Raw genomic sequence first — 16,782 nt, 5'->3', positions numbered from 1 at the left:
ACATCATATTTACACATAGTGGTCTACTAAGGTTTCATGATTTCTCCAAGCCAGATGGAATTTATAAAAGCAAATTACATCCTTTACATTTTTTTTTTCCTGAGGAAGATTTCCCCTGAGCTAACATCCGTGCCAGTCTTCCTCTATTTTTTAGTATATAGGCCACCAGCACAACATGACCACTAACAGAGTGATATTGGTCCACGCCCAGGAACCGAACCTGGGCCACTGAAACAGAGTGCACTAAACTTAACGATTAGGCCACCAGGGCTGGCCTCACAATTTTTTAAATAAAAATTATCACCAGTTTTTATTTTTATTTGTTTGAGAGAGTCAGGCTCATTTCTACAGCTATAGCTACCACTTCCACTACTGCCATCAGCTGGATTTGTCTTAAATATTGACTATATGTGGAATTAAAGAATAAACCAAGTTTGAAAACTTAGAAAGTTTCACAAGTAAATTAGGGACTGAGCTGGTACTAAAACTAATGTCTCCTTATTCCTAGTCCAGTGTTTTGATTTATATGCCACACTATCTATTAATTCTTCTTTAAAATTATTGTTAATAATCATTTTTACCTTTGCTTTTATGACAAAGATTGGCACTCTGGCAAAGACTTAAAATTTTTTTATCTCTTTAATCATTTTATCTGATTATAAAATGAAGATTGTGTTTTTTTAAGTTTTTATTTTTAGAATACTAGAAATCATTAATCATCTTTTCATTAATAATTAAGATAATAGTAGGTAAAATATTTCCTAGTGATTTTCATAACTGAAATTAAAGACCTAAATCCTTTCTTCAGCCCTACATCTTTTTGGTGGTCCATGAGGAAATAAACTTCATTATTAGAATAAATTTTAAAGCAATTAAAGATCTACTGAGAGCTTTCTGTGAGTTAATGCTAAAGCAAACAGTTATAGTCAGCCCTAGCTGAGGAAAGAGAAAAATCCTCTACTTTCAGTTAATGGTTAACTTGGAGCCATTCATAAATAAAATAGATTATAGAAAAAAAGTAAATTAGAAATGGGAGAAAACATACAGCATATTATCACAAAAAGACAATGTTAATATATAAAGAGTTCTAAGACAATAGAGTAACTCTGTTATAAAAATAGGCAAAGACAATGACTAGACAATTCAGCAAGTAATACATACAAATAGCCAATAAGCATGTAAAAATGTTTAGCTTCAATAGTCAAACTCAATTAATTAGGTACTGTTTCCCAGTGAGGGATATACATGGTCTGATTCAGGCATTCCACACCATATAGCAGTCCTTACAGGGAATTAAATAATTAGTAGAATTGCTAAATTAAGATAGAAACTGAAATTTATTTTCTGACTTAGCTCTCCTAAGGGTAAACTATTTCTTCTCAACCTCACATGCAAGAATTTGGATTTTCCTTTCCTCTTTCACTGACTGGAATAGTTCTCCTGCACTGTTTCTCACTTTACCATCAAATGATTCAACTAGAAAATCTTTCTTAGTTTGCATGCTTTAGATTCTATAAATCTGTGTGGCAAGCATAATATGTATCTCTGAGAATGATTTAGATTGTTATCTGTCATCAATGGCAAAGACAAGAAAATAAATTTCAGCCAGGTAGGGAATCGCGAAAGATTTGAAAACAACTCTTATGTCCATCAGTTTTGGAAAGTTAAATAAAGTATGCTACATTCATTATATGGGCTAATATATGACTACTAAGAAGAATGAGGTTAATGTGTACATACAGTTATGGAAGGGTCACCAAGGTTAAGTAACAAAAGCAAGTTCAAAGTAATAGACCCAAAATGGTGACATTTATATATTAAAAACAAATAATCCAAACTGTGAGTGAGTTTTTCTGTAAACACATATACATAGCAGATATATGATTTACTCACACACAAGCACATAGAAAAGGTCTAGAGCAGTGTTATCCAAGAGAACTTTCTGCGGTGATGCAAATGTTCTCCATGTGTACTGACTAATACAGCAAACGCGAGCCCCGTGTAGCTATGGAGCACTTGAAATGTAGCTAGTATGACCAGGAACTAAATTTTTTATTTTATTTTATTTTAAATAGCCACATATGGCTAGCAGCTACCATATTAATATGTACCTAATTGTTAATAGTGGTTATGTCTAGTAAAGGCATGAGGTTGTGCACCTGTTCATAGGAGACCTTTATTTTTAATATATATATGTATGTATGTATGTATAATTTTACAATAAGGATATGCTTATATAATACTTGTATAATTTTCAAAACCAATTTAAAATATTTTTTCAAAAAAAGAAGGGTCAGCATGTTGTAGTAATGGAGAAAATACTTGGCTTGATGTCAACTCAGATATCAGCCTTTGCTCCATTTTTCTTAACCCCCTTGAGCCTATGCTTCTTCACATTTGAAAAGAGAGATAATAATGTCACTGTTGGTGGGAGTGTTGGTTGAAAGGTTATATAAATTCAATTAGAGCCACACCTAACACCCAATAAAGGAGGGGGAAAATAGTGGATTTTCTATTGATGACTTAAGAAGTTAGATTACTAACCTTAGCCCAGTGACTATGCAGTGTCAAAATCAGTTTGTGAAGCGCTAACTTTTAAACAATTAGAGAATTTTAAATCACTTCTGAAAATACTAGTTACTAGCTAATTGGGTGGGCAAATATGAGGACAGTCGCTTTCAGTCTCAGAGAAAATTCCAGATGGTTTCTGTGACCACTGAGACTAGATTGTCTGGTCCCTCTCCTCGTCTGAACTACTGTCACAGGGCAGCCTTCCCACCTACCAACCCTTCGTCTTAGTGCTAGAAGCTATCTTTGGTGGACGCTTGCTCATAGGAGAGCTTTTCCCTTTCTTAGATTGTAGAGACCAAATTTATGGGCAGCACTGAAAATATTCTGAATCCCCTTCTTGGGCTGGGGTGGGTTTGGTCACTGGTGCCAAACTAGAAAAGGGAGCTGACAATTGGAGGAATTCATGGAGGTAAAGATAGTGTGGTATACTGAGGCTGGCCCAGTGGTGTAATGGTTAAGTTCAGCAAGCTCCACTTTAGCGGCCTGGGGTTCACAGGTTCGGATCCCAGGTGTGGACCTACACCACTCATCAAGCCCTGCTGTGGCAGTGTCCCACATACAAAATGGAGGAAGATGGACACAGATGTTAGCTCAGGGCCAATCTTCCTCACCAAAAAAAAAAACTGTGGTATAGTTTTGGAGAAGGAAAGTAGTTTTCCATTTACAGATGATTTGCCAACAGGATGAATTTTAATTGGTGATGGAATGTTTTAAAAGATTTTGATTCTATAAATGTTGTGTGAAAAATTGTTTTTAAAAGTAAAGCAAATAATTATCTATATTAATTGTTTGGGGAAATTATATTCTCTAGGATTTCGAGCAGTCAAATTTACTTTGCACACCAGAGATCTGCTAAGCACAGTGTTATATATTCTCAACTCCTGCAGTTTATCTATTGAACATATCCAAAGCTTGAATACTACTGTGCATTCCCAGCCTCTCAAAGAGGCTAAAAGGATGCCTGACAGGCCTATCAGATGGGACAAGTCTTATTACTCCTTTACTGGATTCAAGGACCCTGATGAAGACCTCGAACAAGTCTCAAGAATGGAAACAACCCTAACGTATGTAAAAGTTTTTATTTACTAAACTTATTTGTAGTTCGTGTTTAAAATTAAAGTCTAGTTTTCCTGGAAAGGTAATGCTATCCATATAGTTAATCTGATAACCATTATAAAAAAGATATTTCATGTTTTTTACTTAAAGTTGCCAGAATACTTCAATTGTATTTGGGTTTTTTTGTCTTTTGATGCCAAACACATACAGGAGATGGTTTTGTTTTGTTTAAGTTTTTAAAATTCTGCTCCCCAAGTTACCCCTTGTATATGGAGAAAGGATATACCTAAGACTAGTAAAAAAATTTTAAGCTTCTTCATGTGTTAAACATTTCCAATGTCTTCAGAGAGTTCAGTAATAATGTACTTTAGTGTAATAATCCGTACATAATAAAAATATGTGGAGACAACATTTAAAAATATCATCTGGAACAGATTGAGAAAGAATAATTTTTGTTTTTTCAAAGATTTTATTTTTTTCCTTTTCTCCCTAAAGCCCCCCGGTACATAGTTGTATATTCTTCGTTGTGGGTCCTTCTAGTTGTGGCATGTGGGACGCTGCCTCAGCATGGTTTGATGAGCAGTGCCATGTCCATGCCCAGGATTCGAACCAACGAAACACTGGGCCGCCTGCAGCGGAGCACACGAACTTAACCACTCGGCTATGGGGCCAGCCCCGAAAAAGAATAATTTTTAACTATAAAAGCCATTATAAAATATTTCTCTTTTCTCTATCATTAGTCTTGTTTGTAAAATCAGCATTAACATATTTTGAATAAGTCATTTTGGACTCTATGAAGACCAGCCGTATTCTGTTCCTATAGTTGTATCAAAAGAGACCATGGCTTACCAGACGGTTCTCCCTCATGACAGGTGGTAACTTATCCTTCAGTATCCACTGGCAGAGCATTTGCTTTGTGGATCATCTACACTAACTCAGGGATTCCTCCCCTTGTCATCCAGCTGGATCCCAAATGAGGCTGAAGACGCAGGAAGGTAGCAGAGTCCAGTACAGAAAGGGAGACGAGGATATGTCTGCGGGCGTGTGTGCATGGCTGTGTGTATGTGTCTGTGGTGACGGTCTGTCTCTGATCCTTCTGCATGTGTAACTTACAGATAAATCACCTCCCCAAGTGTGTCGATTTTAATTGTTTAGATTCTCTTCTGTAAACAAAACCGAGAGGAAAACATGGCTTTGGGAATGATCATTTAATGTTAGACCAGAAGTAATGAGACAGTAAGAAGTAGGGGTAAAAAAATGAAGAACAGTCATGGTGGGACAGAGTTTGATGAATTTAAAAATTGGTTTGGGGAAACAGAAGAGATGATTGAAGGTAAATTACACACAGAGGCTGCAGCGGGAGTTAAGAAAATTGCTTTGAGCATGAACTATGAGAGAGGTCTCAGCGTTATACCCACTGGGATACAGCCCGTGAAACTTTGTTTGCACCCTTAAGGAGGCTATTGCTCTAAATATCTCACAGTGTGTCCAGGTGATCAAAAGGTTGGGAACGACTGGCCTAAAGCATACAGAAAAAAAGTGGGATTGGGTAAGTCAAGGCAAAAAAGCAACACTGAGAGTTGTTGGGCCTCGCCTCAAGCTAAGAGGCTTAAGAATAATGTATCCAGGGACTTGCGAGGAGCAGTTCGTCTGTGCTTCTGTGGAGTGTTTTGTAGGGCACAGTCTCAGTCTGGAGCTGCGTGTGCACCACGGTGAGAAGCTTGTCCCGAGGACCCAGAGCTCAGAGGTAGCCAGCTGGCAGACTACTGAAGACAGACTGAAGCTATGAAAAGCCAGTTCAACAAGATAGTTTGAAAGCTTTCGTATCTCGTATTTCCCTCACTTAACTCCGTTTCCCTATTCAGGCGTGTTCTCACAGGCCCCAAACCCCTTCAAACCGGTCTTGACCTTTTCCCAAACGGGGGTATTGCCCAATTTGAAGGAACCTCTGCTCGGGGTTTGTTTGTTGTTTTGTTTTACATTGATTTTTTCCAGGAGCTCATATCATGAAAGCCAGAATGGTACCTGTATTAATTTATTGTTTGAATTATTCTTTTTTTTTTTTTTTTTTTTTTTTGAGGAAGATTAGCTCTGAGCTAATCCTCCTCTTTTTGCTGAGGAAGACTGGCCCTCAGCTAACATCCATGCCCATCTTCCTCTACTTTATACATGGGATGACTGCCACAGCATGGCTTCTGCCAAGCGGTGCCATGTCCGCACTCAGGATCCGAACCAGTGACCCCCGGCCCCCGAGAAGTGGAATGTGTGCACTTAACCACTGTGCCACTGGGCCAGCCCTCATTTTTTTAAATTTGTAATGATTTTACAAATAAGTATAAAATTGTTGAACCATTTGAAATCTTTCAAATTGTGTGAATGGAGCGACTGCCACCTAGTAAGGAGGTTTAGGGCACCTGTCACTCAGCCAGAATTTGTTACCTACCATGGTCATTCTAGCCATGTACGGTTTAAGTTTTTATTTTCATTCTTGTATTGTTTAATTCATCTTCATTATCGGTGTAGGTTATAGAATAGGAGTCGTAAGGAGCACATGCTGAATTATGTAGTTCAGAAGGAGCGTAAAAATGATAATTCTGCAAGTTTACATCAGACTGATCTTCACCTGATTTATAAATTACATTCATCTGATCAAAATTTATTCTTGAAACCATGCTAAGGTATTTCTTAAAATTTCAGAATATAATGTTAAAAAGAGAGAATAACAATATTATTTAGTGCACACTTTTAATTTTTAAATAATTTTGTTTTTGCCATCCTGAGAAGTACAGGCTGAAATTGTCTCACCATTTTGAAATAAAACACAGAAATTGTGAAAATGAATCAGTTGAGTTTTTTAAAACACAACGTAGAAGAATTATCAGGTCATAAAAGCTCCTTTTAATCTATTTTCATATTACATCTGGTAATTACATTTCAATCTACATGTTAGGGCACTATGTAATTTTGAATTTCTCAGCAAATTGTGCTTTATCTTATTTAAAATCACTTTACTATATACCATCTAAAATAATAAAATGTTTAATACCTAAGGAGTTTTTTAAAATTATATACTGTAATAAAAGGAATTTACCAGTCTAAAAAAGTTAGGAAATGCTACTCTGTGTTGTAGATTTTAGTATTTCCATATTTTGGATATAATATTATAATAAAAATGTATATAGAGTTTGTGTTCAGAAGGAACCAACTGGATCCATTTGTACTCAATAGAATAAGCCCCTATATAATGTGTGTCCCACTAAAAAAAACATGTCATTGAACTATAGAAAGATCATTAAAATGCTGTTGTGTTAGCTACTAAGATACCAGTGAATGTCAGACTTCCCATTTTCTCTATTAGAAGTTTGCTCAGGTAGGTATGTTTCACTTTCAGGGTCTAAGTTCTGAATCAAGCTTAGTGTCCACCAAATGCCACACTGGACAACTGTAGCATTGGAATTACTTCTGTAGGATGTTTGGGAATTCTATAGTCACGATCCAACTCATACCATGCATTTCTTTACTCTTCCCTGGTTTATAGGCTGAGTCACTGTTTTTCAAGTTCTAAGTCAGAACACACAATTTGGTGATTTGGGACTAGCAAAGTTGTTTTGCTTCACTGTGTTCCTTTTTTACATTTGTTAAATATATATTGTCATAAGTTTAAGTATTGTTTCTCCAAAATGTATTTTGAGCAACTTGTTTTAGTTATATATAAATAGACGTGTGTGTGTTTGTGTATGTGTATACTGGGTCACCATTTAAAATATTTCTTACCATGGGTTGCCATCAAAGAAGTTTGAAAAGCTATTGGTGTAAATGCCGTACTTTGTTCCATGCAGTTTGAGGCCTAGGAATTTGAGTGTTGTGCCAGTTTAGCTTTACTGCAATTTGGATCGTGGCTCTTCTTTTCATTCTCTTAAACCCATGAAAAACAGAACTTCTCCTGAGTTACTGAGATATTTTTATCTCAAAAACATCATGGCCCTAGGAACTAAACCATTGGAACTAAGAACTAAATAATTGTCTTCAATTTGCAGTCCAACCATGATATGCATGCGATTCTTTTTTATATACCACTTGCCTTTGGCTTCCTTTCGTTGTCAGCTTTTTTTCTCTTTGCCTGGATCTTATAACAATACGTGTATTATATTTATTATTATAAAGGTAATAAAATCATTTTTGAACCAAGGCAAAGTAACCACCGTGAGATACCACTTCATACCCCAAGATGGTTATAATCAAAAAGAGAGTACCAAGTGTTGTCAGGGATGTAGGGAAAAATAAATGTCCACACAAAAACTTGTTCATAGCAGCATTATTCGTAGTAGCCAAAAAGTGGAAATAACCTAGATGTCCATCAGCTGATGAGTGGATAAACAAAATGTGGTGTAGTCGTACGATGGAGTAGTGTTTTGGCCGTAAAAACAAAGCGCTGCCCCCTGCTGCAGCGGCAGTGAGCTCTGAAACATGCTCAGCGAGGGAAGTCAGTCACAGTGGACCCCGTGCTGCATGGTTCCGTTTATGTGAAATGTCTAGAATAGGCAATTCTGTAGAGACAGACAGCAAGAAGTGGTTGCTTAGGGCTGGAGGGGAGGATTGTAGTGACTGCTAATGGGTACATGATTTCTTATGAGGATGGTAAACGTGTCCTAAAATTGATTGTGGTGGTGGCTGCATAATTCTGTGAACATACTAAAAATTGATGAGTTGTATGTATATGTATTACATTTTAATAAAGCTTTTAGAAAAAGAACTATCACTATTTTTTAAAAAACGTATCAGTGATTACTAAGTAATGTTTACTTTAGATAATTTCATTTTTTATAGATTTTTATAAGAAATTTCAGCATAAGAGATTTGTTGACTAGTAAAAGTTAAAATAGGCTGATTTTCTTGATATTTTGCTGTAGAATAATTATAAGATGACTCTATTTACTTTATCTCAATAGTCGTTGAATGGATTTCTCCCCATTAATAAAGGGTTCAAATTTTATGAATGATTATGATTGTAAAATTAAGCTAAGAATATAAATGAATTTTATGGCAAATTCAAGCAATACTGATCCTTTTTAAATCCAATAGAGTATTCTCATTTAGAGAATAATTTAGAACTTTGTCTCTTAGACCTAGAGTGTGGATGGACAGGATAACTGTGTGCTTCCATATTGGACAAGAAGGTATTTTTTTCTCTTTGCCCTATAGTTTAATCTGCATAGTCAAATTTCATGTTGTCTAGTGATCTCACTGAAATGACATTTATATTAAAAATACGTTAGATAATAAAAGACTCATCTTTCCCTTATGCAGGTAATAGGGTAGTGGGGTAAATAAGACATGTACAGAAATAATTGTTATACGGTGATTGTGTCTCTCAAAAAGAGATACTGAAAAAGTACTATGGCCAATCACAGGACAGAAGTCAGGGAGAGAGTATGTCCAAAAGGTTTTAAAGTAAATATAGCTCTCAGCTTACTTCCAGTTTGTTTTCGTAGTTTTTATTTAGCAGGGGGAAAGATTATTCAAAGACACTTAATGAGAATTCACCTTGCCTCATTCTCCCAGGCTGTTAGAATAACTTCCTAAAGGATCTTTTACTTCTGGTTTCTCTTCCCTACAACCTAGACGTTATATTCCATCAACCTACATTCTCAATTTTACAAAGGGATTTTATCACGTCATTCCCCTGAATAACTCATGCATTATCCAGAGAAGCTTTTCCCAGATGGTCGCCTGCAAATCCCCAGGAATTTATGAAAGTTCATGGAGGTTGGTGAAGGAAAACAAGGGAATGCCAGTAATACACAAATTTTTAGGCATTTTTGAAAGATAGCAGGTGAGAGGAGAAATAAGCCAGCCAGAATGCCTGCTATCACCTCTGAAACTTATTTGTCCTTGAGGGTCCAGCCAATGCAATAAGAAAAAGAAAGGGGATGTGTCATGTCACAAAGGCAGAGGTACACTTTTGTTCTTTATGATTGTCACCAAGAAAATCCAAGAGAATTTCAGGGTTCTTGGTTACCAGCGAAGGAGCCAACTCTATCTAACATAAAGAGAAAACAAATTACAAAGATAGCAATTATCGCGTGGTGTTTGTAGGAAGATTGGAGAACATAATTGAGAAAATGGCCTAATAAGTGTGAGCTGAGAAGTGAGACTCACGTTTTGCTGTAGATGCTTTTGTGCTGAAGTCTTCTACAGAGAAGAATGAATCCATGTACCTATTAAAATTGTTTTAAAGAAAAGAACTATATGGACTGCTGATACTGAAAAAGTTAAGGCAAAAAATAATTCTGAAAGTCTGTCTCATTATGACCTTCACCTGACCTCTTAGTTGCATTGATTTGATCAAAATTCTGAAACATCAAGCACCAAAATTATAAAATTCTTTTGTTGATTTTTTTTTTCCAGTTTGGTTTTTCACATATTCAAGAATAAAGATATTCACTATCCTTATTTACCCCTCCAGAGAAGTGCTTGAAAATACTAGTCTGAAACTTATACTTTCTTTTTTATCTTTGATTTCTATTTTGACATTATTTCAGACTTACATAAAATTTGCAATAATACAAAGAATTATGTACCCTTCACACAGATTCCCCCAAATGTTAACCTTTCACCACATTTGCTTTATCATCTTCTCTATGTATGAACACATTTTTTTTTAACCATTTTAGAGTAAATTGCAGCCACAATATCCCTTTACCCCTGAGTACTTAGTTTGTATTTTCTGAAATACAGGGACCTTCTCTTGTGTAACTATAGGATAATTGTAAAAATCAGAAAATTAACATTTGATAACAATACTGTTAGCTAATCCCTAGACCTTATTTGAATTCAAACACTCATTTTCTGAGCACTGCCCTTTCCTAGGAAAGAAAATTGCAGGTCCTGAGTCGTGTTCAGTTAGCATGTCTCTTTACTCTCCTTTCATCTAGAATGGTTCCTCAGTGTTTCCTTTTCTTTCATTACCTTGATGTTACTTTGTAGACTGTCCCTCAATTTGAGTATATCTGATATTTCTTCATAATTAGAGTCAGGTTATTATATTTAGCAGGAATACCTCAGAAGTGATGATGTATTGTTTTCAGGATTATATAGGAGGCAAATGATGTTGATTTATCCCATTACTAGTGATATTAACTTGGACCATTTGATTAAGCTGACGTCTGCCACTTTTTTCCATAGTAAAAATACTATTTTTCCCTTCAATTAGTTTCTTTTGAGGAGACATTTAGGGCTATGTAAATATCCTTTTACTCGCCAAATTTTTACCCCCTGGCTCTAATATTCACTGGTGATTCTTGCCTGAATCACATATTACTGTGATGGTTGCCAGATTGAATTTTCTAATTCCATCATCCCCTCAAGCTGGCTTCTGTGTCCCCATCATTCTTTGAGAACTCTCCTACCTTCTGATTCATCAAGATGTTTCAGGCTCCTCTGGACTGTCCTACCCCACCACTTGATTCAGCCTTTTTGCCAAGAAGCTCTGGTTCTTTCTATTAGGGAATGGTTTTAGCAAGCAAGATTGGGGTGCCACATATGCTCAGTAGCTGCTGAACCCCTCAGTGGCCAGAGCTAGGAAACAGCTGTCTTTATATCAGTCTATCTGCATATTAAAAGCCATGTTTAGAACCTTCGTTTTTATCTCAATATTTAGAAACAAAACACAAAAATTGTTAAACTAGACTGGGTCATTTCTATACACTAAATGTAAGAATTCCAAAAATTAGATCATAAATGTATAATCGTAAGATTATATCTTAATCTACATTTTAAGACATTTGGTCCCCAAACCAAACATGGTATGCCATTTAATGAGTCATTTGTCACTGAATCATGCTTTCTCTTATATGGTTTAAAGTAAATTGAATAACATGTATTACTTAGTAAATGAGGAAAATGTTGAAAAATTGTAATGCAATAGCTAATAGTGATGTAAAGTAAGGTATTTTTACTTATTTGCTTATTTATCACACTATGCAGAGATGACAGAATTTTTACCAATATTCTTAAAGGTGGAGTAGGAAGGATTATTAATACTATGCAAAGTTAGTGAATTAAAAAATGTTGAACACCTTTACCTAGAGGATAAGGTCCCAATTCCTTATCCCAATGTGCAAAACCCCTTATGGTCTGACCCCCTCCTCATTCCACCACCCCGCCTGTCCAGTCTCATCTCATGCCTCCCCTCCCTCTAGCATCATAGGATCTGGGCATATTGGTTCATCTTCTAGGTCCTTATACCCTAGCATGACTAACATGCACTTCCTTCTCACTAATCTGCCTGGAAAAATCTGACACATCTCATGTTTCAGCTTACATGTCACCTGTTTTACAGAACCTTCCAGGCAGAATTAATTCATTCTTCCTCTGTTCTCATAGAAGTTCATATATTCTATTCTAATTGCTTATCTCTATATTCCTTATTAAATGTGTCTTCCTTTACATCGCAAACTTATCTTCCTTATATCCCAATACAACACAGTATCAGGCATTCCAGATAAATATTTGGTAAATGCATAATGATTTGATTGGTTCCAAGATTATCAACTTGATAATTTTTAAAATGTCTGTTATGCCAGCACCTGTTAAATCATATTCTAGCTATGACAACCTCTTGTATATAAAAAAAGTTCAATTTTAATTACACCAAAAAATTAAAGGTACTTTAAAACCTTTCACTGTGTTTGCTACAACTTTCAGTAGGCTTTCCTAGATCTCCACCTACACCAGTCCCGTACGTGTGAGGGTAGAACTACTCCCTACCGCTGTACGAGCAAATGAGCACATGATGCTGAGTACAGCTATTAAGGTGAAAAAGTCAAACTCAAAGACACAGCCAGTGGTACTGGTGACATTTAGAAGGCAATGCATCCTGACGAAGGGACTTTCAAGTTTACTTTGTGGATTCTAGCTGGGTAGACTCCCATTTCTTTCTTTATTTTAACCTTGGTGGTTAGTACCCTGAACTCTCAATGCTTATTCCCTCGTCTGTCTAGCCAAGTCCCTCTATTGGTCAGACCTTAGCAGTCTAGTCTTTACCACGAAGTTTCCAAGAGCACCTCCTTGCAGGCTGCTCTGTTGGCTACCTTGGTGCTCGTTTACAACTGCGTCCTCTCCAGCTAACCAAATGCCCAGTTTAAGTCTCATCTCAACTACTTCTGTCTACACTCGCTTCTCCCCTCATTTGTTTTGTACTTATAATTTGGTAAAGTTTGATTGGAAACTCAGTTTAACATTGGGGCTGCTTTAAGAGAATGCATTTGTCTGTTAATAGTAGGAATGTTTGCATTGTAGTTAGTATTACAAAGTGTGTATCTCTTTTTTTCTTTCCAGATCCTGGTTAGATAACAATGGAAAAAGTGCTGTTAAAAAGCTGAAGAATAGTTTGCCGCTTAGAAAAGAACTAGATCGTTTAAAAGATGAACTGTCTCATCAGTTGCAGCTCTCAGATATCAGGTAATAAAGACAGAACCTAATTGAGAGATTAAAGTGAATATGTACTATCTACTGGTAAAGCTTCCCTTCAGTTAAATATTTGTATCTTTAATTATTCTGATAACTACATATTTTTCAGTTGTCTTTCTGTTACTTTCTATGAAAGTAATCAAATGTTCATGTATGTAAGGAAACTTTTATCAATTTCTTGTTTAAAATAGCAAAGTAAGGTTTAGATACTGACATTTTTAGCATAATAGTTGAACTTTTTTACATGACGAATTTGTAAGAAAAATGCCCTTTTCCATATACACATAATGTATAAAAAACAATATTCCAATTCAAATGCCAATCAGATTGGTATTTGAGTTTAAAAAGAAAAAGGAAGAGAGAAAATGGATGTTGTGTTCTTAGTACTCTGTCACATAGCATGACTTTAGATAAGTTTTCATAAACCTGGAAATCGCAGTTAAATAAAGATACATGCTGAAGTTTATTATAAAAGTAGATTTAGCAGCTGTTAAAACCGTAAAGAAGGGAAAAGGAGGGGTCGTGTGATTGAGTCATGGGGCTCCCCGTTACAAGAACCCTGAAAGCTTGTCCCGTGCTCTCCTGCTTGCGCATTTCTGTGGCTGTTCACCATAGCCTGTTGTGTTGTTTTCAACCCTCTCTGTCAGGACTATTTTCTTATATTGAACCAAATGTCTGCGTCCCATACTAGCACCTTGTTTCTGTGCTCACGGAGTACAGGTAGTGCTTATATGTTCTATTCTTGTGTATTCAAATCATAGTTTCCTAAGATAATTCACATTTCAGAGGAAGGTGTTTAGACTCGGAGCGTGTGGGACAATCGGCCTCGTGCTGATGGCTGCTCTTTCATCATGACATCAACACTTTCAGGCCGAGCTTCCATTATAGGGTTTCTTCCAATTCCATGGTCTAGTAACAGAGTTTTCTAAGTAAAAACCAAATAATAAGATCCTTTTCAAAAGTTTATAAAATAAGTAAATTCATGTACATAAAAATAACTTTTTTTGTATAAATTATTAAAACTCTGTCCAAGAGACTGGAATTAGGAAAATGAAAGAAGTTCTTAAACATAAAAAGAATTAAGCATTATTTTACCATATAGTGGAGAAATTTCTCACCTTTAATTTTTACTATGATAAATATAAATAGATATAGCCCACATAAACAAAAGCTCTTTGGGGTTCTCCATTTTTATGAGTGCGCAGGGGTTCGGAGACCAAAGCGTTTGAGGACCATGGACGTGACGGCTTCTCCACCTACTGGAAGATTAACCACATCTCCAGCAAAGGCAAACATCGTGACTAATGACCTTGTTTCTAATTCTAAGTGCCTATATGAAAGACCATTTATTAATAAGACGAGCATTTAGTAGCTTTATCACAATGTTAATTCTTTGAAATTGTGTCTTAGTTTTTCAATTGTGGGTTAAAGGAAAAATTTTAAAAACTGATTTCATTTTATCAGAAATGACACTCATCAGAATCAGCGTTAGGATGAAGAAAAAAACCTCAGTTTTTTGAGAGCCTGTTTGAGTGCCTCACTCCTTCACATATGTTATCCCCTTTGGTTTATACCTCCTGAGCTGTAGGAAATGTCCCCACTTTGCATGTATGAAAGAGAAAGCTTAGGAAGGCTAGAAGCAACTTGTTCCAGGTCACAGAACTAGTAAATCACAGAATTAGAGCTCAGCGTGGGTTTTCTGATACCGCTTCTGACCAGTGCTCTTCACATTTACACAGCACTGCCTCTGTGATGTCACAGGAACATCGGCTCCATTTTGTCACTAAGATTTAATGTGCATTTATAAAATGAGCACATTACATGATGTCATAAAAACATTTTCTCTAAAATAAGATAAAAAGGATCTGATAAACCTACCTGGAATTCCTAATAAGAACTTAAATCTAAAACAAAATCATTATCATTGAACACTGTGGAAAAGAAAAAGATTCCTCTCAAAGTTTTCCTATTTCATTCTCTTATTTTAAAATAGGAACAACATAGTGCATTTGCTTGTTTTAGATGTTGGAAGCCCGAACACAACGGTCACATTTGTACTCTCTGGTGAACAGTTTGTTTTCTGTTTGTTTGCTTCGTGGAAAATAAGCTAGTTTGGAAACATGTCGTGTGCCTCCTTGAGAAAAGAACTCATTGGCTTTCGCAGGAACTGAGCAGTTGGGGGTGAATGCGCGCCTCCTCCCTCAGGGATGCCGGTGTTAACGCGCCTGTGTGCTCTGTTGGACTAGGTGGCAGAGGAGCTGGGGCATTGCCCATCGCTGCAGCCAGCTGCATAGTTTAGGCCGCTTAGCACAGCAGAACTTGGAAACACTTAAAAATGCAAAAGGTAAACACTTTTCATTTTCTTTAAAATGTCTCTTAGCTGCAATACACATCTGTAATCTATAGAGGAAAACTAAGTGTTAAAAGTCTTTACGGATGTGACTTTATCAAGCTGAATTTTTAAATCTGTTTCTTTGAATAAAACTGCCGCATAAAATTAGCCTTTAAGCTTCTACTGATTTTAATCCTGAACTTATACACTAACTTTAAGTAATTATTTGCACAATGCTAAAAGAATGAAGCGTCTCTGGATAGTGACCGAAGGGTTTGTGTTTTATCATCAGGATGTACACTGGTGTTTACAGACCGTTCCGGGATGAGTGCGGGGGGCCATGTGATGCTGGGAACCATGGATGTGCACCATCACTGGGCGAAGGTAAGGAGAGACTTAAAGCAAAAAATCTCTGCTTTGTCTTCCACATCCCTTTGTTTCAAACTACGTTGTTATGTCAATGAACTAAAAAAAAATTAAGCATAGTTTTAGCTGTTTTCAGCTCAGATGCTTAATATCATGTAGTTGAAATACTTAGAGGATTGATTTTTATTTCATCCTGAGGAAGATTAGCTCTGAGCTAACATCTGTTGCCAATCTTCCTCTTTTTTTTCCTTGAGGAAAACTGTCCCTGAGCTAACATCTGTGCCAGTCTTCCTCCACTTTATATGTGGGCACCGCCACAGCAGGGCTGAGGAGTGATTTAGGTCCACGCTCAGGATCTAAACCCGCAAACCTGGGCTGCCAAAGCAGAGCACACCAAACATAAGCACTATGCTTCAGGGCTGGCCCCCTGACGACTGATTTTTAAGTCAGTTTTTATTTGGAAATTTTATAGTCTTTTCTGAAGCATAGCCTAAAGGCCTGCAGTCTCTTGTTTTGTTTTTTACTGATTTCCTGTGGTATAATTGCATGCAATAAACTGCACATATTTAGTATGTGTAATTTGATGAGATTTGACATATGTAAATACCCATGAAATTATTAAGTCAGGATAGTGAACACATCCATCACCCACAAAAGTAAGTCACATCCTTTGAAAACCCTCTCTTCCATCCCACCACCCCCTCCCCAAGCAACCACTGGCCTGCTTTCTGTCACTATAGACTAGTTTATATTTCTTGAATTTTATATAAGTGGAGTCACAGAGTATGTACCTTTTTTTTTTTGGAGAGGGTTCTGATTTCTTTCACTTAGCATAATTGTTTTGAGATTCATCCATGCTGTTGTATGTATCAAGAATTTATTCCTTTTTATTGCCGCGTAGTAGTCCATCATATGGATAGACCACAGTTTGTTTATCCATTCACCTATTGATGGTCATTGGACTATGTCACTTTTTAGCTATTAGA

At 36.4% G+C, this 16,782-nt stretch overlaps 1 protein-coding gene across 9 annotated transcripts in view; it reads left to right on the top strand.

Annotated features, from left to right (window-relative positions):
• TCAIM (T cell activation inhibitor, mitochondrial) overlaps positions 1 to 16,782 on the top strand; it is a 44,632-nt gene that overhangs the window by 17,686 nt on the left and 10,164 nt on the right. For all 9 annotated transcript variants that reach the window (XR_011426942.1, XM_005600780.4, XM_005600778.4 and 6 more), the window contains 4 exons: positions 3,383 to 3,635; positions 12,967 to 13,089; positions 15,345 to 15,442; positions 15,723 to 15,814. Coding sequence is in view for 8 of the 9 variants with exons in the window: in XM_005600780.4 (XP_005600837.1) it covers positions 3,383 to 3,635; positions 12,967 to 13,089; positions 15,345 to 15,442; positions 15,723 to 15,814 (566 nt within the window). In the remaining variant the exon portion in view is untranslated. The remainder of the gene's footprint in view (positions 1 to 3,382; positions 3,636 to 12,966; positions 13,090 to 15,344; positions 15,443 to 15,722; positions 15,815 to 16,782) is intronic.

This window comes from Equus caballus, chromosome 16 (assembly GCF_041296265.1).
Source record: "Equus caballus isolate H_3958 breed thoroughbred chromosome 16, TB-T2T, whole genome shotgun sequence".
Taxonomy (NCBI): domain Eukaryota; kingdom Metazoa; phylum Chordata; class Mammalia; order Perissodactyla; family Equidae; genus Equus; species Equus caballus.
This window is presented reverse-complemented; position numbering and strand designations above follow the sequence as displayed.